This window comes from Zymoseptoria tritici, chromosome 6, assembly GCF_000219625.1.
Source record: "Zymoseptoria tritici IPO323 chromosome 6, whole genome shotgun sequence".
Lineage (NCBI taxonomy): Eukaryota > Fungi > Ascomycota > Dothideomycetes > Mycosphaerellales > Mycosphaerellaceae > Zymoseptoria > Zymoseptoria tritici.
This window is the reverse complement of record NC_018213.1, coordinates 576,265-599,639: the sequence shown is the minus strand read 5'-3', so window position 1 is coordinate 599,639 and position 23,375 is coordinate 576,265. Positions and strand designations below refer to the sequence as shown.

The 23,375-nt window shown below is 50.4% G+C and overlaps 8 protein-coding genes across 8 annotated transcripts; 1 reads left to right on the top strand and 7 right to left on the bottom strand.

Annotated features, from left to right (window-relative positions):
- Positions 1 to 4,369: 4,369 nt before the first annotated feature.
- MYCGRDRAFT_72868 (fimbrin) lies at positions 4,370 to 6,476 on the bottom strand (the record flags this gene model as incomplete). Its single annotated transcript, XM_003851342.1, has 3 exons — positions 4,370 to 4,912; positions 4,961 to 5,439; positions 5,491 to 6,476. 3 exons carry the CDS (start codon positions 6,443 to 6,445, stop codon positions 4,370 to 4,372), a joined length of 1,977 nt encoding a protein of 658 aa, XP_003851390.1.
- Positions 6,477 to 7,139: 663 nt separating this feature from the next.
- Positions 7,140 to 9,452, bottom strand: MYCGRDRAFT_109759 (serine carboxypeptidase; the record flags this gene model as incomplete). Its single annotated transcript, XM_003851341.1, has 7 exons — positions 7,140 to 7,505; positions 7,558 to 7,642; positions 7,698 to 8,229; positions 8,401 to 8,694; positions 8,772 to 8,939; positions 8,997 to 9,195; positions 9,275 to 9,452. The coding sequence occupies 7 exons, from the start codon at positions 9,364 to 9,366 to the stop codon at positions 7,235 to 7,237; spliced, it is 1,641 nt and encodes a 546-aa protein (XP_003851389.1).
- Positions 9,453 to 10,098: 646 nt separating this feature from the next.
- Positions 10,099 to 12,141, bottom strand: MYCGRDRAFT_72861 (salicylaldehyde/vanillin dehydrogenase-like protein; the record flags this gene model as incomplete). Its single annotated transcript, XM_003851340.1, has 6 exons — positions 10,099 to 10,394; positions 10,454 to 10,985; positions 11,076 to 11,181; positions 11,236 to 11,504; positions 11,560 to 11,771; positions 11,840 to 12,141. The coding sequence occupies 6 exons, from the start codon at positions 12,139 to 12,141 to the stop codon at positions 10,373 to 10,375; spliced, it is 1,443 nt and encodes a 480-aa protein (XP_003851388.1).
- A 1,006-nt stretch (positions 12,142 to 13,147) lies between these two features.
- MYCGRDRAFT_43383 (salicylate hydroxylase-like protein) lies at positions 13,148 to 15,033 on the bottom strand (the record flags this gene model as incomplete). Its single annotated transcript, XM_003851339.1, has 8 exons — positions 13,148 to 13,349; positions 13,405 to 13,549; positions 13,620 to 13,689; positions 13,742 to 13,956; positions 14,009 to 14,255; positions 14,302 to 14,381; positions 14,500 to 14,520; positions 14,718 to 15,033. The coding sequence occupies 8 exons, from the start codon at positions 15,031 to 15,033 to the stop codon at positions 13,148 to 13,150; spliced, it is 1,296 nt and encodes a 431-aa protein (XP_003851387.1).
- Positions 15,034 to 15,902: 869 nt separating this feature from the next.
- Positions 15,903 to 17,161, top strand: MYCGRDRAFT_43103 (catechol 1,2-dioxygenase-like protein; the record flags this gene model as incomplete). Its single annotated transcript, XM_003851888.1, has 7 exons — positions 15,903 to 16,100; positions 16,153 to 16,235; positions 16,300 to 16,522; positions 16,579 to 16,591; positions 16,640 to 16,752; positions 16,803 to 16,930; positions 16,984 to 17,161. The coding sequence occupies 7 exons, from the start codon at positions 15,903 to 15,905 to the stop codon at positions 17,159 to 17,161; spliced, it is 936 nt and encodes a 311-aa protein (XP_003851936.1).
- Positions 17,162 to 17,293: 132 nt separating this feature from the next.
- Positions 17,294 to 18,395, bottom strand: MYCGRDRAFT_72859 (2,3 dihydroxybenzoic acid decarboxylase-like protein; the record flags this gene model as incomplete). Its single annotated transcript, XM_003851338.1, has 2 exons — positions 17,294 to 18,005; positions 18,053 to 18,395. The coding sequence occupies 2 exons, from the start codon at positions 18,352 to 18,354 to the stop codon at positions 17,294 to 17,296; spliced, it is 1,014 nt and encodes a 337-aa protein (XP_003851386.1).
- A 116-nt stretch (positions 18,396 to 18,511) lies between these two features.
- On the bottom strand, positions 18,512 to 18,937 carry MYCGRDRAFT_86396 (uncharacterized protein; the record flags this gene model as incomplete). Its single annotated transcript, XM_003851337.1, has 1 exon — positions 18,512 to 18,937. The coding sequence occupies one exon, from the start codon at positions 18,935 to 18,937 to the stop codon at positions 18,512 to 18,514; it is 426 nt and encodes a 141-aa protein (XP_003851385.1).
- A 225-nt stretch (positions 18,938 to 19,162) lies between these two features.
- MYCGRDRAFT_104747 (uncharacterized protein) lies at positions 19,163 to 19,904 on the bottom strand (the record flags this gene model as incomplete). Its single annotated transcript, XM_003851336.1, has 2 exons — positions 19,163 to 19,802; positions 19,856 to 19,904. The coding sequence occupies 2 exons, from the start codon at positions 19,875 to 19,877 to the stop codon at positions 19,420 to 19,422; spliced, it is 405 nt and encodes a 134-aa protein (XP_003851384.1).
- Between the last annotated feature and the right edge of the window lie 3,471 nt (positions 19,905 to 23,375).

Genomic DNA, 23,375 nt, shown 5'->3' with positions numbered 1-23,375 from the left:
AGATATAGCCTCGGTACGGCGCTTAGATTTTAGATTTTTTAGTAGGTATATAGAATTCTTATCGCCTTACACCCCTTCGCTCGTAGTAGTAGTAGTTAGTTGCTCGTTTAGTATTAATGCTAGATTTAAGCTATAAACGACTAGTTCGATCTTCGACTTTTTAACTATCTTAGACTTAATTGTCTATAGGCTACCTTCGATCTATTTATTATAACGGTAGAGTACTACTTGTTCGGCGTTCTTATACTTCTGTTCTTCGTATTCTTCTTACGTTTAGCTAGGTTTTAGACCTTTTATAGCGGGCATAGAGGTAATGTTCGAGGATTTAGTAGCGTAGTACCTTTATATAGTAGTAATAGTAATAAAAATAATAGCGTAGTGCCGTTAAGAATAATAATGTAAGGACGTAGATGTACATACGTTTTGTAATAGTATAAGAGAGAGTAGCGTTATGCTTATAAATTAAATTAAATAGCTGTCTAAGGTAACCCCTAAGGGATTTCTTTACCGCTTAGGGTTTAGATTATATAATCGTTTAATTAAAGAACTATGCTTTAATTAAAGGCTTATTAGTCTAGCCCTTTAGGCAAGTAATTCTAGCTACTTATAGGCGTAGTAATTTAGAATTATAAGGATAAATTAATCCTTTAATATATATAGTATTGCTGTTTAGTCGTTAACTATTATGTATGTATTAAAGTCGTTACTTTAATTCCTATAACTTCGTTTAGCTAAGTATTATAACTAATGCGGTAGTTTAAGGAGAGGAATAGTAATATTATATTACGTATAAACGCTTACCCGGGCTTATAACTTGTTAAAAGTTATAAGCTATTGATTTTTAATCTACATAGGGCATAAGCCTTAACTAAATATAGATATAGTACCGATGTCGGACCTATAAACACGTGTTTATAATTTAATAAAGTAGCGGTGTACGACACGCGCGACATATAAGGCAAGAGCGTAAGCGTAGAGTGTATCGTGGCCTTATGTAGCGTAATAAGAGTTATGTTATAGGATTCTTAACGTATTAAGTAGTATAGTAATAGTTGCGGGAGGAGAGCGCCGTAGAGAGATAGATGTCGGTGTCGATGTTACGAAGAGGGAAGACTTCCAATAGGAAATCGACATGCCGGCTACTAACGCCGTCGGCTTAGAAGTTACTTATAAGGTATATACGGTGCACGCTATACACGGTCGCACCGGAGAATCGGCCGGCGACGAGGAACACCTGTACGTGGTGCCGGCTACGAACCTACGACGACATCGTCGTCGTAGAGCCAAGTTTCCTCCGGAGGATTGGAGAGGCCGTCGATCCCTCTTCCCTTACAAAAACAACACGACCTAGAGGTACACCTCCCCTCGAAACACAAGCTACAATAGAACAATAGCACGATTCGAACGAATAGCTCTCTACGCTACGAACAAGAAGAAGAAAGAAGCAGTCCACTCTGCCCTATACGCGCACCTCCTCGAAATCCGAACCGAAATCGCACCTCGTGCACTTCAAAGAGCTAGAACAGTCGGTGGAATCTACAACTCTGCGATCAACCTGCGTAGCTGTATGCGTTTGGAAGCGGCATGCAGTTCCACAAAGGCGTATTAAGGATAAGAGGGGGCAGCGAGTTGGACAGCTGCTTTTGTAGTGCTTTTGCACGGCATTTTGTACTGCTTTTGCACGGCATTTTGCACTGCTTTTGCACTACATTTCGAATTTGTAGCGTGCGTGCGAAGCGGAAGGATCCGCTGAAAATTCTGCAAAAAGCTTAGCGCGAAAATTCTGCAGCCTTAGGCCGCAGCAACACTCGTTTGATTTCCTTTGTCTCGCATTTGTTTAAAGTCCTTTAGCATTGCCTTAGGCACGGGGTTTCCCCTAAGGTTAAAGAATACCGAAGAATTTGATTGTAAATAGATCTACTGCCTTGCCCTTAGGGCAAGGCCGTCCTACATAGTCTTGGACTCCGAAAGGACGTAAATGGAACAAACAAACAAACAAACAAACAAACAAACAAACAGCACCGGAGAATCCTTCTACAACTACTACTACTTCTATAGCTAATATTGTTACAACTAGTAGTTACAACGAGGTGTTTAATAGCTTAAATTCATCGCATTAATTATATCTATTAGCCCTAAGCAGCTTAAAGTCGTTGCCTTAATGTTATACGTGTTAGTAGCGAAGAGGATTTAGCTGCTTGTGCACCGGCCCTCTTACCCCCCCTTAACATAGAGGGCAGTTTTAACACTACTACTAGCTCCTTCTTCTTTATACGACGTTTAGCTAGCCGTGCCTTACGTATAGAGGCTTAAAGGTCTGTTTTTAGCTGTAAATTAACCTCCTTGCTCTCCTTCTTAGTAGCCTTCTAAGCCCTCTTTTGTGCTGCTTTAACCTGTCTATCTATAGCGGCTTAAGAGCGTTGTTTAGCCCTTAATTAGATAGCTACCTTCTTGTTTATTACTTGCTCTTGCTTCTGCTTCTTCTTAATAACCTTTAGCTGCTCCTTCTCGGCGAGAGTAGTAATACTAGCCTTTAGTTTAGCCAGTAAATAGAAGATAGTAGCTGTATTAGAGGGGATCGCGAACACTAGCTTACTACGGCTTTATTTCTTCTTCTCGTTCTTAAGGGATTTACGCATGCTATTAAGCTAGCTCTACAGAAGAGCGTTCTAAGTTTGTAGATAAAGGACGGTGTTACTTATCTTCTAAACGTTATAACGGTTAGTCTCGTTAACAGCGTCTATTATATAGTCCTTTATAAGCGTACGAATCTTCCGCTAGTTATAGCTAGACAACATAGAGGTCGTAGTGTTTAGCCGACTGTTCTGTGCGCTAGTTATAGTACTTATACTCGTGCTAGTATTATTGCTCTTAACCTTGCCCTTGCCCTTCTTCTTCTACTGCTTCTTCTCTTCCTTCTCTTTAAGTACTATAAGTACAGCTAATGCATCTAGTAGATATAAGCTAGTCTTAGCAAACGCCTTAAATATATTAGAAGGCTTAAACGCCTTCTAATAAGCTAGCTAAAATAGCCTCTAGAAGTTACGTTTGCTTAAGGTAGACCGTCCTTCTAAATAGAAGATCTCTTATAAGAGGTTAGTACTATAGTATTTAGCTAACGGACTAAAGAGGCTAACATTAAGAGGCTAGAGCCGGTATATCGAATAAGGTACATAGATAGCTACGAGGATGCGGTATTATACGTAGAACTCTAAGAACGCTATGTTTACGTAAGAGCTATAGCTATCGATAACAAGGAGCCGGTATCCCCTTCTATACTTCTTACGCGTAAAGGGCTCGAATATCTTCTTTATCTAGTGTAATCCGAGGTTGTTATTAGTCTAGCCGTTCGGTAAGGACGCGAAGAACGCTTCGTAAATGTCCTTAAAATCCTGTAGCTATAAGGACTAAATGTTTCCTGTCTTAGCCTTATAAATAAGGTACGGTAGTAGTAAGGTGCTATTAGCACAGATACAAGCTAACAACGTAAGCTATTTACGGTTACTATCTTATATAAAGCCCTTTAACTAACTGCTAGTATAGTAAGCCTTTATAAAGATTCTTCGGCTCTTTTAAAGCATACTAACTATAAAGCCCTTCTCGTCTATGTTATACGTATTCTACGGCTTAATGTTATACTTCGTTCCCTTCTCTTTTAGTAGGTTGTAGTAGGCCTTATATTAATATATCGAGTCGGCCTACTTACGGTTCTTATCTAGTAGATTAAGGTATCGAGAATCGATGTCTATATGCCTACGTACGAACCGTAAGACCTATAAAGGATGTAGTAGATAGCCTATAATGTCCTTAGCAAAGGTAAGAACTATTACCGGTATTAGTAGAATGCCTCTGCGTATAAGGGTGTCGGTGTATGCGACGAGAGTTCGCTCTTGTTAATGTAACAATATTAAGGTATTTTTATTACGTTTAGCTCGAGAATTAGTTACTCTACGCTATCGCTTTAATAAAGTCGTACGGTTAACGCTATACTTCGTCGCAATTTTCTAAATACAGGTCTCCTTTCCTTCTTTTAGCTTAGCAAGCGCTTTATTAATCGGAGCTATAGTTGTAGTACATTAATTCGTCGAAGTTTGGTAGTATTCGTAGTGTAAAGCCAAGCCGGAATTGCGACCGTGCATACCGTGCACCGTGCATACCTTGCAAGTGACTTCTACCTAAGGTGCTACGTGCGGCGGACAGGCGCACCGATGATGCCTCTCCTCCTCACAGCAGTGGCTCAAGATGGCACCTTGATGCATTTCAGTATTCACTACCTACTCTCATGGCAAGTCCTGGCTGCCGACCTATCCCCATCATCACCATCATCAATCACATCAGAACTGCCCTTTGCCCGCCCAGTCTCCCCACCTCAACCCATCTTCTCCGACGCCGCCATCAGACTTCCCACAAACGTCACAATCAACCTCGTGCGCAAGCTCGTAATGTCCTCCGGCACCAGAAAAATCGTCGCGCCCATCTTTCTCGCAATACTGATGGCCAGCTTGGCATTGGCATACCTCTCCTCATCACTCCCGCCCGTCGCGACCAGGTCATAGTCGACGTAGCTCGATTTCATCCCATTCAGCACGTCCAACAAGAACACGCCCGACGCAATCTGCGGGTCCTTGAAGCCGCGGACTGCCGATGAACGACCGCCCTTCTTCACCGTGTTGTTCGCCCATTGCACCATGTCCGCATCGGTAATCTCGCGCTTGCCCAGACGAGCAGCCAGGTCAGACAGCGTGTTTGTAATGTGGCGCCGCATCAACTGCCACACCAAACCCAGCACCAGTGTACGCTGCCCGTCCGTGATGTCGGCACCCTGAATACCCACCAAGGAAAAGCGGTTTTGCTTTCCGAGCTCGACCGCATAATTGGTATTCTCCATTGCCTTGAAGCGGGACATGCCCGACTTGATGGTCAAGTAGCCCTCATCCTCATCTTGACTGACCACCTGCACCGCCGTGGCTGGCGGCTTGTTGACGTGTCGCCAGTTGACACTCCCAGGGATCACCTTGTCGTACGCCTGTAGCAGAATCACACCATCTTTGAGATCATCAAAGAAGGATGAAACACTCGGTTTCACATCCATGCTGTTCAGCCACAGGGTGAATACTCGAGCCTCCCGCTCTCCCTCTGCGTCAAAGTCCTCAATCTCAGCCTTCTCTTCCTCCGTGATGGGGTCCAGGCCTGGGTGGTTGTTGAACAGATTGGCGACAAATGCGAGGTTGAGCTTGGGGTTGCCAGCGACGAGGGATTGCGGGGTGAGGAACTTGCGGCATGGCGGATCGAGTCGGTCGGAGTTGGAGAGGACTTGCTCAGCTCGTTGGTGGAGGTCGGAGGTTTGGAGGGGCGATCGCGAGCAGATGTTTGGTGCAAGTTGGTTGAGGAGGACGGTGTAGTTCTCGCCGTCTTTGACATCGTTGGAGAAGTTCTGCACTCTGTGAATACTTGTCAGCACGTAATTAATCCGCCTGTCGGTTTATACACACCTTCTTTGCCATCCAGCGTTCTTCAAGTGATAGTTGAACCATCTCAGCAAGATTTGCTCTGGCGGAAGACGGAGGAACTGCTCCAATGTCTCGCCATCTTCCAGCAATCGATACAATTCCGGATGTAGCTTAATGTCAATCTTGCCCAGCAGACCTCGGCGAATGACCTGCCAGATCAGACCAAGTATGAGATGTTCTCTCACTTCGATGATGTCTCCCGCGCCAATGTTCACCACTGAGCAGCCAATACCCTTGGCTGATTCAATCACGATGTTGTTGTTCTCCGTCATGTGGAAGGCATTCAGCTTCTTGATCTTCTTGCCCTCGCGATTCAGCACACGTTCGTCAATCGTGTCAGGCACGCTGTCGTTGATGAGCTTGGCCAGCACCAGACCGTCCCGGCAAGAGTCGAACATTTCAAAGGTGTCGAGCGGGAACGGAAGAAGATGTCCGACATCCGCATCGCCCGCAAGAACGGCATTGATGTGGGAGGTGAAGGCAGTGCGCTCGTCCTCGTTGATGGTATGTTGGGAGCTGGCGGTCGATCCTCCCACCGTGATGCGTCCAGCCTTTGCAGTCGTACCACCTCCGACACTGCCTTTGCTCGCATGTGAGGGCGCAGAAGGTGCGGAAGATTGTTGGGCGTCGGGCTTCTTTGCATTGCTGAAACCGCGCGATCTCTGCTGCGCCGGACTACTCTCTCGTAGCCGCGCGATCAAGTCCACATAGTCGTCCAGCTCCACGCGCCGCGAACTGTCCAGCTCCACCTCTTTCAGCGCCTGGCGGACCACATCGTAGGGTTGACGTTCGCTGCCTTGAGCAGATTTGATCGCGGTCGCTTCGTCGACGTAGCCCTTGTCGTCAACGTCGAGGCGGCGGAATGCATCGTTGAGGCCGTAGATCTCTTGCTGTTGGAATTGCGGGTACTTCTTCTGCAGCTTGAGCACGTTCATGTTGGCGGCGGAGAGGGGTTAATGGGTTATGGTCGAGTGTTTTGTTTTGGGGAGGTTTTGGTTTGAGAACAAACGACGACTGCCTGCCCTCTTACGTAGGCGTGCACCGCCACGTTTGCGGGGCGATGAAAGTGGCGGTGCGAGCAACGAAACTTCGAAACATCGAAACATCTCCTTCCGGGTTGCCTCCGCCGTGTTGTGTTATGCGGAACTTCATCGCTGCCTGACGACGTTGGAGCTGACCTCACTCATCTCGGACGCTGCTTCAACTGAAAGACCAGTGTGACCAGCGGAAGACAACGATGCCGATGCTCAATGTCCCTTTCATACTTCCACGTCAACCAATGTGTCACCACCACAGGCTGACTGGTACGGCATGGAGGCGGGCACGATCTCCCTCAAGGCTCGGAGAACATTTGGGTGCTGGTGGTTGGGAGAGATACTGAGTGTGGATGGTCTGTCGGCTACCAATCTGGTCATTACTCAACTCGTTCGGCCTACGATGCGTGCAAGGGTGTCAAAATGCGGCTTGCATTTCCCTTGTCTGGGTTTGATCGAGCTGGACGATACTGTGTTGAATGCTCAATGGAGGTCAAACAATAGACGTTCCTGCTTGCAGAGAGTAGCATCGGAGCTATAGTCCAAAGCCCGAAAGTGCTACCATGGAATCTCACAAGCTGTTCGTGGGCCATAACTCAATGTCGCAGATGGAGAATGTTGCATCTTTCCGATCAGTACTCCAATCGTCTGCCTGACTACAAACCCAACCACTTCCTATTCCCACGCCAGCTAGCGATACAACGTGGTGTTGCCTGTGAAATTGCCGGACTGCGTGGTGAACGTTCCTCGATCGGACAAGGACTCAATCCTTCCCAGTAGCAGCTCAATGGACCGATAGCCAGCGCCGGCCGTGTAACCCGGCAATTCGTGTCCCGCAAGTTGCACTTGATAGAAGGTCAAACCACGCTCAGTACCCCAGTAGCCTTGAAGGCCGGAACCAGTGAGTGCGCCGCCATTATACTCAGGATGATCTGGGACGTAGAACTCTTTCCCGGGGTACCTGATGGATCATGTTAGCTGGGATAGGCTGCTTCTCTTGGATGGACACTTACTCCTGAAGACCTTGCATTCCGTTCCAGGTCATGTTTTGGATGGCGAGCAGGGTCCCGTTGGTGCTGATCAGCATATCAAGATTGCCTATGCTTCGTTAGATACATGGAGAGTACATGTAATCCATTCAACAAATACTCACCAGACCCGATGATAACATTATTCGTGCATTCGATCACATGCTCCAGGACGCCATTCTGAGCCGGACCAAGACTGGTATCGGACCGCGAACTGTTGCCGTCCCCGAGACCGAAGACGTTCCCTGATGTGCACTGCTCCCAGTTTGTACCTACGGGGGCGTTGATTGCCTTCTGCACGTCCGTTCGGTTGAAGTACACCTCAGCGCCGGGTGGCGAGTAGTCTCCCGGGTTGACGATGCCCAACTGGCTGTAAGGATGAGGGCAGGTCTCGCTGATGTGGTACAAGTTGAAGCACGGATTGACCAGTAGGATGGCGTTCAGTGCGTTGTCGAACTGGGCGCAAGTGCCGTTCTCGGTCGCATAGGGATCGGGGAGGACCGGGTACTTCTCCGCTGGAGGAGGAAACTTGAAATATTTCTCCATAAACGAAGTGTAGCCACATTCATCGCTGCGGTTCTTGAGGGCGTCGATGAAGGTGTCGTTCAAGTATAGTAGCTTGTTCCAGTACTCGACGTAGTCGTACATTACAGTATGCTGCGAGAGGATGATGTCAGCTGCGTTCTGAGGTACACTTTTGGGATGAATTATCGTCTGAAGCTCCTGCATGCTCGTCGACCAGCAGAGTGGACCATCGCACGGCGGAGAGACCTGATAGCAGCGAGCCCTGCAAAGCAATTTTCCGCATTGCACATCGATTGCACGTACCTGTTGCATGGTACCATCTGCAATGATTGGATCGTTGATAGCGATGCCGCCAAGAGGCATTTCCGTGCTATTCTCCTTCAATATTGCGTCGGCAATGTATGGAACGTAGTAACCACCGTAGCTCTCTCCGGTGAGATAGATGTCTCGGCCCTGGAGATCGAATGTCTTCGAGAACTGCTTGTAGAACCCGACGAACTCCTGACCAAGCTCAACCTCGTTCGTGATGTTGGGTGTGCCTTGTGTGAAGCCAACACCGATGGGTTGCTCGATCCAAACCATATTGGTGAGGTTCACCTATAACCGAAGACAAGTCAGCGTGGGCTTGAGATATGTTGACCGAGTTGTATGGGATGTGGCGGCACTCGACGTACCCAGGTGTATGGGTTCTGGACAGGGGCAAGAGTTCCAGCCTCCCAGGTGAATGGTCCATTCTCGGTCAAGAGACCCGAGAGAGAGCTGCAGCCTGGACCTCCGTTGAACCAGAATGTAATCTCGTCCGTCGCATTGGGATTTGTCGTGGGAAAGAACCAGAAATACAGCTGGTAACAGCGAGGTCAGTCGATGCATGTTCAAGGCCGCTTTCTGGAGAGACAAACCTTTCTCGTCTCGTCTGGTGATTCCGAGATTGGCATCAGGCCAGCGTAGCTCGTGCCAATGTCAAATGGGACATCAGGAATACCCGTTCCATTGACAGAGAAGGACTTGGTCTTGTCCGTGAGAAATGGTACATCACGCTTCGCTAGCTTGGGAGCATTGACAGGCGGTGCTGCTCTCACGCGTGGCTTCTGTTCATATCTAAAACCGCTGGAGCGTTAGCATGACTTTCTGCAATTGTCATATCAACAGCAGGTGTATGCGGATCTCGATGACATACTTCTTGGCCCGCTTGAAGATGTCGCTCGGATGGCCCGCGGAAGCCAACGCTCCTAGCGAAAGGCACACAGCAATGCTCTGAATAAAATGCATGGTGAAGAGAGGTGCGTTGCGGAGACGATCTAGCCGGCATGACTGGGATATATAGGAGCACCTCGAGGCTCGCGGTGTTCCAGCGTGCCATGCTCATCCTGCTATGACGGTGTTTTATCGAAGGAAGAGCACGTCGATACGAATTGACGTGCTCTTGGACTTCGACCTGCCCGATGTGGATTGGGGTGATGCCGGGCATATAGGCTAAGAAAGCTTAGTCGCCGTGAGTCGTGGTGCTTGTGATCATCAAGAGGTTCCAAGCAAGTCGGTCCACTCGTGTGCCGGCCTGTAGATTGATCAGCACTCTGGAACTGTGATGAATGGCTGGCCGGGAACAATGCACCGGTGGGATGCACCTCATCTCCTCATCACCCAACAAGCAACCATATTATTGCAGCGTCCACGATAGCATTGATGATCGAGAGCTGTGATATTCGGACAGCGCCGCTTTCGGTGACTGGCCCGAGACTGGACTCCACTCGTGTCGACGGAGCAGTCCCATCATGCCTTGCAGTACATGGTAGTCGGCACAAGCGCCCGAGGAGATCTTCCTCTATCTGCAAAGGTATGCATTCCACACACAAGAGGAAGGAAGACGATTGCAGAAGGAGTGCAGCCGAAAGCGCAATGGGATATAGCCCGCGTGACTGTTTTGTCGCTGTCCCCGTCGGTCCACCTCATCCATCAATGTGTAGAATTTGCCGGCGATGAAGTCACTGAAGTGAGCTTGGCTTGTAGGAAGAACAAGTGGGGTTCGTATAGGTACGACAGCAGAGCGATGTGCTGTTTAGCCGTGCGAACATGTATGAGATCTCCGAGGCGAACAGTATCTATCAGCAAAACATGCAAGATACGGTCGCACCATAGACACCGCAGCAGGTCATGCTAGATAAGGTGGCCGTACGGTTTCCTCTTAGAAGTCGCTAACGAGCCCCTGCCAATTTACCTCCGACATTCTCCCGTCCCAGAGTGCACACCGTGTCTTTATTATGCTACGATGCTCTGCTCAATCCTTCCAGGTGATGGTCCTACTTATTGTCAGTGCTTGTCTCCAGCTTCACCGCTTATCGGCACCGGAACGACTTACTTCAAGCGCACCCACTCTTTGAGTCCCTCCTCGCCATTGAATCTGCCGAATCCACTCTTTTTCGCACCTCCATGCGGCAGACTCGGCTCGTCATGCACCGACATGGAATTGATGTGAACAGCGCCGGTCTCGATCTGCTTGGCAATGCGCAGACCACGTTGGAGGTTCTCCGTGAACACAGCCGATGCAAGACCATAGTCGGTATCGTTGGCGATCTTGATGGCTTCCTCGTCAGAGTCGACGATCATGAGTGATACTGTCGGTCCAAAGGACTCAGTATAGTACAGATCCATGCCATCTTTGACGCCTTCGACGACGATCGGACGCATGGCAGTCGTCAGCTCGCGTTGATCCGATGGGTCTCCGTATATGGCTTTGGCGCCTTTGCTGAGTGCGTCCTGTACAAGTGCGCTGTTCTTCTGGACAGGAGCTTTGTCGACCAGAACGAGGCCGTTCTTATCCGGGAAGATCGCGTCGATCGCGCCGGCGAGCACTTCTCTGAATTTGTCGGCGACTTTCGAATTGACGATGACTACGATATTGTTTCAGCTGGAGACCCAGACATGCACAGGAATTATAGAGCTTTGAGATATGCTCGGTATCTTCCAACTTGGTCGCTTACCTCTCTCCGTAGCCATACAAATTTGGCCAGAGAACAGAAACGCTCCTACAGCACATTGGACCGCAGCGTTCTGAAGATCTGCGTCCTCGCAAACAATAGCCGGCGCCTAACGGAGGCTGGTCAGCAGGGGATCTTCCATCATCGCAACGGTATCACAGACCTTTCCTCCCAATTCCATGAGCACTGGCTTGAGCGCTTTGCCCGCAAGCCCTGCAACAATGGAGCCTACGGCAGTGGAGCCAGTAAAATTGATCTTGCGGACTGCAGGGTGCGAGATCAACACAGGTGTGATCTCGGCGCCATCTTGCGGACGGTGAACAATCGAATTAAGCACGCCAGCCGGCACTCCAGCATCGTGGAAGAGCTGCAATAACGCATTGAGGCAGCCAGGTGCCTTCTCGGGTCCTTTCACAACGACCGTATTGCCCACTGTGCAGCCGTTAGCATAAACGGTAGACGCATTGTTGGGAGGACTTCAACTCACCTGCGAGTGGAGCCAGAAATGATCTCGTGAGCAGAATGCAAGGACAATTCCATGGTGCTATTGCGACAATGACACCATAAGGCTCCCGAATGACCATCGCGCTGCGTCCCGGGTCTCCCATGGCTGGAAGTTGACCATTCTGCGCCGACGCGATCAGGCCAGCCGTACTCCTGATTGCCTCAAGTGTATCTGCGAAGTCAAAAGCGAAGTATCTGCGGCGAACAATGCATGAGCACGAGTTTCGAAGATACGGAATACCATCCTCTTCATCAAAACTCACCCTTCTGTGGAAGCGACCTCAGTGCTGGCCAGCTGCCACATCTGTTCCTTCCGCTCGATCAGCAGATCTGCGGCCTTCAGGAGGATATCTCTTCGAGCACTTGGCTTGGTCTGGCTCCATGCTGGAAATGCCGCCTTTGCAGCAGCGACAGCGGCATTGGCATCGTCCACGGAAGCAGCAGCAGACTTGTACAGTGCTTTCCCTGTCGATGGAGAAATAACTTCAAAGCTCTTGGATGTTTGCACCTGCTCTCCATTCAGCCAGAGAGGGATCGTGCCATCCGGGCCGATCGTAGAAGTCATGATTGCTGTGTGATGATCTCGATTATCTCTGGATGTCACTTGTTCTCAGAACAATGTAACAAGGGCCGAGAAGACCGAGCGATACGTGCGAGCGGACTCTGCTTTGGAGAGTCTTCGCAACATGGTGTCCACCCAGCTATTCACTCACATTGCCTCCACTACTCACAGACAGCCAGTCAGAGCAACGCAAACGACGCATACCAATGCCGTACGTTGTTACCAGGATGCGGGGCGAAAGCATAGCTCCAGAATCTCGGCTCGGCAGGGTGGATCGGGTGAGGAGGCTCCGGTTCGGATAATGCGATGTCGGATCTCGATCCCTGCTTGAGAGCACTCCGTCTGCCACATCTTGTCCTTCTAACCCTAGCAATGGCATAGGCACGATGTTGTGTCCGAAAGTGAGGCCCGAAGATCGGAGCCGGAGTCTAAGGTCATTTGCTCCATGCAAAGCGTTCAAGCTTCGATGCGATGCTGTCCATGCATGTGGTCACTGTAGCCGGCGCGAACGTGCCGATGCTTACGTCTATCCATCCAATACCCGCCAGACTGGACCGCGGAAACGACGAAGACTCTCGCCGCCCTCGTCGGATGCTACAGATGCGTCATTACCTCGAAACCAACTCAGCGCTGCTGCAGACAACAATGCCGCCATCCTGGAGAGTGGCCAAGATGATCCCATGGCCATCATGGCTGGGACCACAAATACCACCAGTGTTCCAGTGCGAGCGCCAGAGAAGGCGCTGATTGCGGCATAGAAGACGTGCTCCCCGGCGGATTAGATCATGCACTTTTCGATGTGGTTATGTCACGACCGCAGCAAGCCGGCGACTTTACTACAGATATATGCCGTTCTTGTCAGACAACCTGTTCGTCGATTGGGGAAGTCTTTCTGGTCTCACATGACGACGTTTCAACCGAAACATTCAATACTCAAAGACGGTCTCCGCTATGACTCCAATCGCTAATCATGATGCCACAATAACATGACCTACAGGACTTCCAACACTTAACGACCATTCGTCGTCACACTGGTCTGGGCTGATACCGGCCACTTGCTCAAGATGTCCGCCCGCATGTCGTACGAATTCATCTCGGCGATCGTCAACTTCGATGATTCGTCGTTCACGGCATAGAGCTTATTGTCCGTGTTGTCAGAGAATCCGATCCGTTCGTGGATGTTCTCCCTCGCGCGAGCTGAGGCCGCTTGCCTGGAGGACTAGTCAGCACATTTCCACTGCACGGGGAGATATTCGCTTTGCTTACACTTTGGTTGCTCGTGGCATCCGCACTTTCTCGTACAGCTTCAACGTCTCCTCGACTGATCCAGCGTAGAAGTCCTTGGAGAACAGAAGGCCCAACGCTGCAGCATCCTCCAGCGCGGTACACGCACCTTGGCTTTGATCTGGCACTAAAAGGAGAGGTGAAGATTGTAAGCGGACTAGGGACTCATGAGGACGATCGAGCGAGCTATGACTTACTCATCGGATGTGCGGCATCGCCCATGATGCAGGCCAAACCTTTCTGCCAGTGAGAATATGGCTCATGGACCTGTACGAGGTATTCAGAACATGTCGCAGTCAGACAGAACGATTTCACTCACCCACAAACGCCATGGCCGGATCTCCTGACCAATCTTCAAGTGTCCGTAGACCTCCGGGTCGAGATCCGGATATGGTGAGAGAAGCTCTCCTACCGGTCGATCTTCGCTTGTCCACGTCTGGCGAGAATAGTCGCCCTTCTCGCGAGGGAAGAAACAGTAGTATGAGAGAAGACTGCTGTTGCGGCACGGAGACAGGACAATCTTGTTCAGTGAACCTGATACAGCGTCAGCCGTGGACGCTCAACCAGGACGGAATTTGGCACGAACCATGCCCACCCCAGTACTCAATTGCACTGTTCATTTCGCCATACGATGGCAATCCTAGAGCAACAGCCTCTTCCGAGGTGACGTTTGCATGAAGGCAGCTCGACTCCGCTGGTCGCTTTTCCACTTGGATGCCGATCAGTTTACGAATAGCACTGCCGATGCCATCCGATCCAATAATCACATCGTGCTTGACTGACGAGCCGTCGGTGAAGACGACCGTTCCGCTATTGGTGTCGATGTCCTCACACTGCAACAAAATCAGCGCCCATCATACTAATTACCGAGAGGCTTACCTTATGATTGACCACAAGCTTCACCGGTACACCATCTCCCTCTTTGGACAGCGCACAGTCCATGAGCATCTTGTGCATATCTGTTGAATTCCAGGGGCGGAGAGTCAGCAAAGAGCCATGTGTTGGAGTTTGCCCGCAGACAGAGTCCGGACAGGACCTGGGCCAAGGTGCCGATATTCTACCCTCCATTATGCTGACCTTGCCGATGAAACCTGATAGCTGCCCGTCAGCGATGCTCGAACAACGAGGCGACCGACATGAGGCCTCTCATGCACCTCGAGAGATCTCGGAATGCACTGCGAGCCTTCTGCTCGTCTTCAACTCACATATAGTATGGCTGTAGGGAACCAAGGGCCGGAAGGTCAGCGGCGATTCGTGTAGTTTCATCATCCATGCAGGCTTTCTGCCCATCAAACTTGCCTGACCCCATTTCTCCTCATAGTCGCTCAAGTCAACCACGCTCACCGGCTCTCCAGTCTTCCAATCTCGGTTGATCAATTGCTTGAGGTAGACACCATCTCCTTTTTCAATGTTGACCTGCCATTCGTGCAACCATTTCATTCCATTCGCCGCGCAAGAGATGGATGCGCCGACCTCGCCCGCGAAGTCCGCTCGCTCGTAGACGGTGACTTTATTACCTGCTCTCCGTAGAGCGATCGAAGCTGCGGTGCCGCCGACTCCTCCTCCGATGACCGCGATGTCGAGAGGTGTCCAGTTGGTCCCAGGCTCCATGATTTTGAGTTCTTGTGTCTGATGGATGTTGACAGTGCGAGAGACGGTACAGAGCAGCAATACCAAGGAAAGCGCAAAAACTTCAATACTTATCCTTACTCGTGATGCCTATCTTTGCAGCATCCACCTCTCAGTGATCTGCTGCGACTCGAGGTGCTCGGTCCGCTCACGCAGCAAGCCATCCGACATTGACGGAACGCACATCCGCCATCCGCCATCCGCCATCCGTCTCCGTCTGTACCGCATGAGAAGAAGAATCCTGCGAGACGCATGCGCTGTTGAATTCGGGGGACAGTGCTGACCCTTCGTCTGAGCTACTGTTCAAGGTCATGTCGAGGAGGCTGCTCCCTCGATCAATCTCGCGCGAAGCTCGGAAGCCGGGCTCAATAATATTGGATAGTCTATTGCTGACTGATCCCTGCGATGATCGGAACATCGGTCCTGCGGAGGGGGGCTGCTTCGCGGGGAACTCTACGTATTCGAACACTCCATCAAAGGGCGGCTCAACTCCGTGCACGCAGTGGCGCAAGAAAGCAAATTATGCTCGTACCTATAAGAACGACCAACGGCGTCCGCAATATCAAAGACGTTCTCGCTCTTCGGATCGATGGTATTGCCTATAGCTTCAGGCAGGCCCTGCCTCTCATCGGCTCGGAAGACATCGGCTACATGGGTGGTCGGGGCTTAGCAACGAATGCCTGCCAATGCTTCACTTGCTTACGGAGAACGGAGGAGGAGCATCCCACGAAGTACATGGTTGTGATCGCAGCATACATATTGCATATCTGACCGCTGAAACCTCAATCCTCCTTTCATCCTACATCTGACATTTCAAATCACATCTTTCTATTGTCAGCATCAACATCATCATGGCATCCGAAACCAACGGCAACAGCGGCGCTCCCATCGAGGAGGAGATGGGCAAGGAATGGACGGAGAAGATCATCAAGTCGATGGGTCCCAAGACGGATCCCAGAATGAGAGAGGTCATGGGCTCTCTGATTCGCCATCTTCACGACTTCGCACGCGAAGTTGATCTGACCTTCGATGAGTGGGTGAAAGGAGTGGTACGATTCCGGCGGTCTGCCTCGATTGGATGCAGCCATTGACAATGCACAGGACATGATCAACTGGGCCGGAAAGATGTCGAACGAGAGACGCAACGAAGGCGGACTTATGTGTGATGTTATCGGGCTGGAGTCGTACGTTCGATCTGCTTGTCCAATCTATAACATCTGAGGTGAGGTACTCATACGATCCTCTCAGCCTCGTCGACTACATCACATACAAGAAAGCCGCAGCATCCGGCGATGCCACTGCCTCTGCCATTCTTGGCCCATTCCGCCGACTGGACAGACCGACCCGAGACTTTGGCAGCACCATCACCTTTGACACTCCCAAGGACGGAGAGGTGGCGTGGATGCATGGAATCGTCACGGATGCCAAGACTGGGCAACCTTTGAAAGGCGCGGAGGTTGAGGTCTGGCAGGTAAGTAATCTTCCAGCGATGCGTCCCATTTTCACGTTGGCTAATTGTGTTGACAGGCATCTACAAACGGTACGACAGCACATTCAAGTCCACAGTGGTAGCTGACAACGTAAATAGGGCTCTACGAGCAGCAAGATGAGAATCAAGTCGAGCACAATCTTGCCGGGAAGTTCTTCACCACCGACAAAGGGGAGTATGCCTTTTACTGCCTTCGACCGACGCCATACCCAGTGAGTACAGCCAACCAGCGTACGCAACCTTCCCTAATCATATCGCAAAGGTGCCTGGCGACGGACCTGCCGGCGAAATGTTGAGGCTCATGGACCGCCATCCATATCGTCCCGCTCACATTCACTTGATCGTGTCGATCGACGGCTACAAATCAATCACCACCCAAATCTTTGACAGGTCAGTCTTGGGGACCACTTCTGCCCAACGAAAGACTAACACGATCTGCTCAGCGAGTCGAAATACCTCGAAGACGACAGCGTGTTTGCGGTCAAGGACGGCTTGGTTGTCAAGTTCGTGCCTCGCAAGGACGATCCGAATGCACAGGTTGAACTCAACTACGACGTGGCACTGGCTCCATTAGGAGAGAAGGGCGCTTCGAGTGCTCCGGAAGCACACTCGGCTTACTGAGACAAAGCGATGTGGGTTCTCTCGGGATTGGAGTTCGAATCTTATGTTGAAGTCATGTAGCAACTGAGACGGTCTGATGATTTATGCATCTTCAATACGCCCATCCTTCTTTCAAACCTTCTCGACATACAATCAAGCGCTATCGTCCTTAAAGGCACCCAACTTGAACAACTTCTTCGCATTCTCCCTGCCGATCTTCTTCACCGTGTCTGGACCATCCAGCTCAACACCATCGTACCAATCGCAAGCATCCTCGAATTTCTCGAACGGGTAGTCGATCGAGAACAAGATTCTCTCCGCGCCAATCTCCTTGATGCAGTATTCCAACGTCGGTGTCGAGAAGTGTCCGGAAGTGGTAATCCAGATGTTCTCGTTGAAGTACTCCCGAATGGTCTTCTTGCAGTCCAGCCCGAGCGGCTTCTTGATGTCTTCGAACCAGTGGTTGATACGCCATAGGTCGAATGGCAAATGCTCACCCAAGTGACCGATGATGACTTGAAGGTTGGGGAAGCGGTCAAATGTGCCGTTCGTCACCATCCCGAGAAGGTGGAGGGACACGCCTTGCGCAAAGCTCAACGGTGGGCCAACGAGCCATTTGCGTGGCGCCCAGAGCTTCTCCATGAAGACTCCAGTGGGGTTCCGTGGATGGAGGTAGAACGGGACGTCAAGTTCCTGGACAGTAGACCAGAAGACATCCCATTCCGGGCCATCATAGAAGATCATGCCAGTTCCAGATTCGTCATTGCGCTGAGTGTCGTTCACCAGTGCACCCTTGAAGCCGTAGTCTTTGATGCACCGGCGGAGTTCAGCCGATGCAGTCTGAGGATCGTGCATGCTGAGAGTGCTGCAATGGTTCAGTGCTGCTCCCTGGAAAGGAGATGTTCTACTCACGCCAACGCTCCCAGCCTGTCTTCGTGCCCTTTGATTTCAGCAGCAACGTGATCGTTGACTTCCCGAGCAAGTGCATCGGCCTCCTCCTGTTGCCACACATCTTGCACGCCGGGAGCCGTGTACGACAGCAAAGTGTAGCCGACACCGAATTGGTCCATCTTCTCGATGCGGAGCTTGTTGATGTCGTTGATCTCTCGAGTGTGCTTCTCAGGGTCGACGGCGAAGAGTCCTGCCCACCATGTTGTCCGCTCCTTGAAGCGAGGAAGCGCAAAGGCTTCTTCGAAAGCGACTTTTCCGAGCATGACTGCGATGGGTGAATTTGATGGTCCAGGGTAGAATGCAGTGAGAACTTTGCACGGAGAGATAATGGAATGCTGTTGGGCTGTCTTGTATGTCGCTCGGTACGATTAGAGCTGGCAGACCGCTCGGGCTACCATGGGTCATCCTTGATCCAAGCTCTCAAGCCGCCGCGTCCGACGTGCTTGATCGCGCCGTGCGCTGCCCGATTGGTGTTGCTGGGCGTGCTCCGGAAGAGGGCCTCGGATGTGTTCCGATGGTGTCGGCTATGTACCTTGCCTGGGCATCGTCGGATGCGGATGATTCTCGGCGCTGCTCGGGCGAACGGGCGCTTCCTGAATCCATGTCAAGAGCAAGGAAAGCAGACATCACAGCCGATGCGACGGGAATCTGCGCGATGCACTGCGTGTATCCTACCGTATACAGTATCAAGAGCAACGCAGCTTTTCCTGGCGGAGGGCCTCCCACAGAACTTGTAACTGCACCAGCACCACTTTCCCGACGGATGACCAGGCTATCACCCACCAGTTCCGTCACATCCGGTTCAAAGGCAGCAGCACAATGTTCGATGAGCGTTTTGCGGTACATCGCCTGTCGACGGAAAGTCGTCTTGAGAGGACGAACGATGCATGGTGAGCAACCGGTATCCCTGACCAAAGAGTAGCCGAAACGGCAGAAGTCATCCAAGAGAACAGTCCTACTCGATGGATCGGACTTTCAACTGATTCTGCATGCTCCCGGTGAAGTAGCTTGGCTCGTAGCCAGCCAGCCAGAACTGCACAGCTGGTCCATCGAGAAGCTGTTGCCGACGCCGGCGAGCTATTCGCACAGAGTGACCATGATAACCTGAGCGAGTCCAGTTTATTGTATTGCTGCAGCCCGTACATGAAGATCCATTCGAGTCGTGGCCGCACAATCCCTTTGCGAGTCGTCGTCTAGCCAGGCAGCCAGTAATTTGTTCCGCTCAGACCAAAGAGACCTGCTCTTTTCCTTGCTAAGCGCACTTGAAAGCAAACTGTATAGTCGTGCAGAAACATGATGTCGTGATGGATTCGTCGATGTATGCAATGTCATTCATGTCCCAAATGCCGCTGCAGTGCCCGGTCATCGTTGTCCACCTCCCTCAATCCGAGCTCGTGTGAAATCGGGGTTTCTTCCAGTTTTGAGAGAGTCCTCGAGTCTTGGTGTAATATGCCACTTTGTATCGACCATGTCGTCTCCGTGGGCGCTGTGGTCATTGACGCCATAGATGAGGTGAGGACGTGCGGATCGCGGGTCCCGTGCGAGTAGTAGAGTTGTCGTACCCGATCGGAAAGTCGAGTTTGCACAATCAAACGGTAAACCACACGCAGAGAAGGTAGGCAGGCGCAGATGATGGCCAGCTGAATCTCCACGGTCGCCCAGATGAGGGCCGATACGACATCGTGGGAAAGGTTATTGCCCAGGTATAGACCTGCGAGAAGTCCGCGTTAGTTGGAAGTGTCAATTTCGTGCATGGAATCTTACAATAAAGGTAATATGTCCGCATGCAGGAAGCGGCGGTGACGATCAGACCGACCATAAACACGGTGTTCAGCGCCAAAGTCTGCCTCTTGCTCAACCCGAACGAGCGACTGATTGCCCACGGTATCGCGATGGTGTACAGATCGCTGACGACGGCAAGAATGCCAGCTACGAGCATCATTGTCGTCTTACTTATGCAGCGAACGCTATGGTGGGCGGCCCAGTTCCGGTCGAGAGATCGCCAGAATCCGTAGAATGGCTGGCAGGCTGTGAAGCCAACAATGATCATTGCTAGTGAATATGTAGCGGTCAGGGTAGCAGCACCGTATATTGCGTATCGAATCCGGGTATTCGCGGTGTCCTTGATGAAGCGATTTAGAATCGCCAGTACGGCCAGTTTGATACAACACTGGCTGATCACAAAAGTGCCCTCGATGAGCCACAGCATAAAAAAGATGAACTCGAATTTGCTGGGCTGGACCGGAACTCCTTGATCTATACATTCCATGCAGCGTCAGCCGTCTCGAAGTCGGAAGATAAGAATCTTGAAAGGAGATCCATTTTGGTCTTACCAAGCGAACCGACTGCAATGGCGGACTCGACAAACAGTGCTATACTGGCGAGCCAGGAGCAGAATATAAGCGCCTGCTTCTAGTCAGATACGAAGCCAGCGTTTGGTAGTGAAGCATACATCATCCAGTCCCAAAGGGCTGCCGTATTTGAATGTCCGAAGAAGGAGTCGTTGCATGACCATGACAGTCGCCGCAGCAAACCATGTACCGGCATATGTTGTCAACCAGGCTGCTTCGGGGGGCCTGACAAAGAGGGAGATTGTTAGCTAGGAAGCATTCGAGCCATGTATATCGGCTTCGCTCGTGCTGTGTTGCGGGAGGTGCTGGAACGGCCAGCCGGCGACCGGAAGCAGGACGTGCATACGCACCATGGCTGTGAAGAGTTGAGGTCGAGGTGGAAAGGATTCCCTTCCATATCCGATCTGACATCTGGGCAGTGATGTGTGAATGTCGAGCAATGGATGTAGTCCAGCAAACGTGGTGGTGCGTGAGTCGAGTGTAGAATCTAGATCCGTGTCAACGTGGAACTGCCGCTGTTGTGGTTTTTGACAGATACAAGCGTCACACTCTCCTCGCAAAACCTCGTCAACCTCAACCTCCCACAGTCCAGTCCCACGGTACATATCAAAGCCAACCATGCTACGGCCACGAGCGGGCCGCCCGCCGTTCCGATCGCATCTGGCCACATCGTTGGCGCAACGACTGATAAGATCTCTTGGTCTACCGACGATCCGACTCCCCGAGACTGTCTCTCCGCTCGATGTACAAAATCATTGGGTGTCCAACACGCCGGACAAGCCGGACGCACGGCCGGCGGTCCAGTGCTGGCGGCATGCTTTTGCTAGGCGTCCCCGATGGCGTCGTGCTGACGAATCATTGATGGGCTGAAGGATGAGGTGTTTAGCCTGAACCCAGCGACTTTTCCAATTGCATCGGAAGACGTTTCCATGAGCCGACGAGCATCAAACGACCAGACAGCTTCGTGTAGTGTTCATGTCCAGTGCGACGTACGGACTACGTACGTGAAGCCGTGGGAATTCGAGGTCAACGGAAGTGATGTAAGGTAATCTCTCAAGTGAAGCGACCACCTTTTGCTTATTCTAAAGAGCAGAAGGGTCGGGACGCCAAGCCTTCCAAATCCAACTCCAACTTCCTCTTACCAATGTAGCTATTAATTCTCTTTACGACTATCACACCTGCAATACTGCATTAAACATCTTTGGAAGTGCCTTATCTTAAAGCTCTTATTGCAAGCTATCGCCTGATGTGCTTTTTATCAATATCTAACTATGCCTCGTAGCGCTACCGCTACCGGCGCATTAGCTCGAAGAAGCCTTACGAGGCAGGACGAGAACTTGATAGAAGCATGCCTTCTCGACCGCTAGACTGCTCCGGACGTTGTTAACCTGCTTCTGAACGATGGCAGAGGCTCTCGCACTTCTATCTACGTACGCATTAAACGATATAACCTCACTAGCACCGTCTTCCCTTGCCCTAGTAGCCGGCCACGAATGATTAAGCCATATTACAGAGACTATATCCTCGAGTGCGTTATCGAACGACTATAGCTCTAGTGTGAAGAACTACAAGAGCTACTATACGAACGACATGGACTGTAGGTGTCTAAATAGACGGTTAGCTGCTGTCTCGCAGATGAGGACTTTACAAACAAGATACTAGCTCGGACGGCTGCTTAACGAGATGCTATTGCAAGGGCAATGTTTTAAGCACAAGTGCAAGAGCTTATAGCGTACTAGCTTATATATGTTAATAAGACATATGCAAGTAATAAACTAGCATTAAGGAGAAGGGGATAGTCGCTAAGGGGCTTATAAGCAAGAGATATTTAACACCTACACTACTCTAAGCGATTTAGCGTTCTACTAGCCTACACTGTCGACGGTTATCTTTCTAAGCCTCTAATTAAGCAGGGCAGTGTTACCTCTGAGGACTTTATATAGTAGATACAAACATGCGTCCTTCTACGTTGTAGACGGTTTCCGGCACTACGTAGCGTTATTATTATAGATAACTGTGCTACCTATGAACGAGCTACTCTTTACGAGATGTGCTCTACACATAGCGTCCGTCTACTATTCCTTCTACCCTACTCGCCGGACTACAACCCTATTAAGAAGACGTTTAAGTTGCTAAAGCATTAGATACGAAGGCACTATAACCTAATGCTAGTGTATAGCGAGGATAACTAGATTAAGAAGTTCAAGGCGTTTCTTGCTATAGCTTGTAAGCATTAGGACAGAGGGGTTAAGCACATGAACTTGTTTAAAGCCTGTTATGTATTGTAGTAGCCCTCGAGGGCTATATCTCGGCCCCTAACGAGCCGATTCCTATTATCGTAGGCTTAATCGAAAGCCCTTATCTTGCTCTAGAAGTCCTTTGTGCTCACTTATTTTTCATATGTCGTAGTAGTAGTAATATCAGCTATTAAAGAGGTGTTGTAATATCTGAGAATTCGCCAAGCTTGTGAGCTTTGAGGCTGAACCCCAAATTCCGTTACCTCCGCGGGGAAGCGGGAGCATCCGCTCTCAGCTGTAGTCCACACCGCGCACCCACGCACGCGTTTTATACTTATAATATGTAATTTATTACACAGCGCAGGCTCTGTGCTATTACGCAAAAAAATAACTAGCGAATTTAGTTGTGTTGTTGTAGTGCAACAATTGATGCAAGTTAGTCGTGTCGTGATTTATAGAATTTAAGGTTCTTAGGGTTCTTGAATCCGACTTAGATTTCTTGCCCCTCGATCCACGAATACCGAGAATGTACATATCTTTACTATTTCGCAACTGATCCTCCCTATTCTTTTTTGCAATACTAGCGCGCTGCCTTATCTCGGTAACTGTATGTCTGTGTTTGGAGAATGTGGAGGAACGATTGCGCGGCCGTACAGGAAAGTATTGGGTTTGCCGCCAAGGAGAATTTAACGCTAA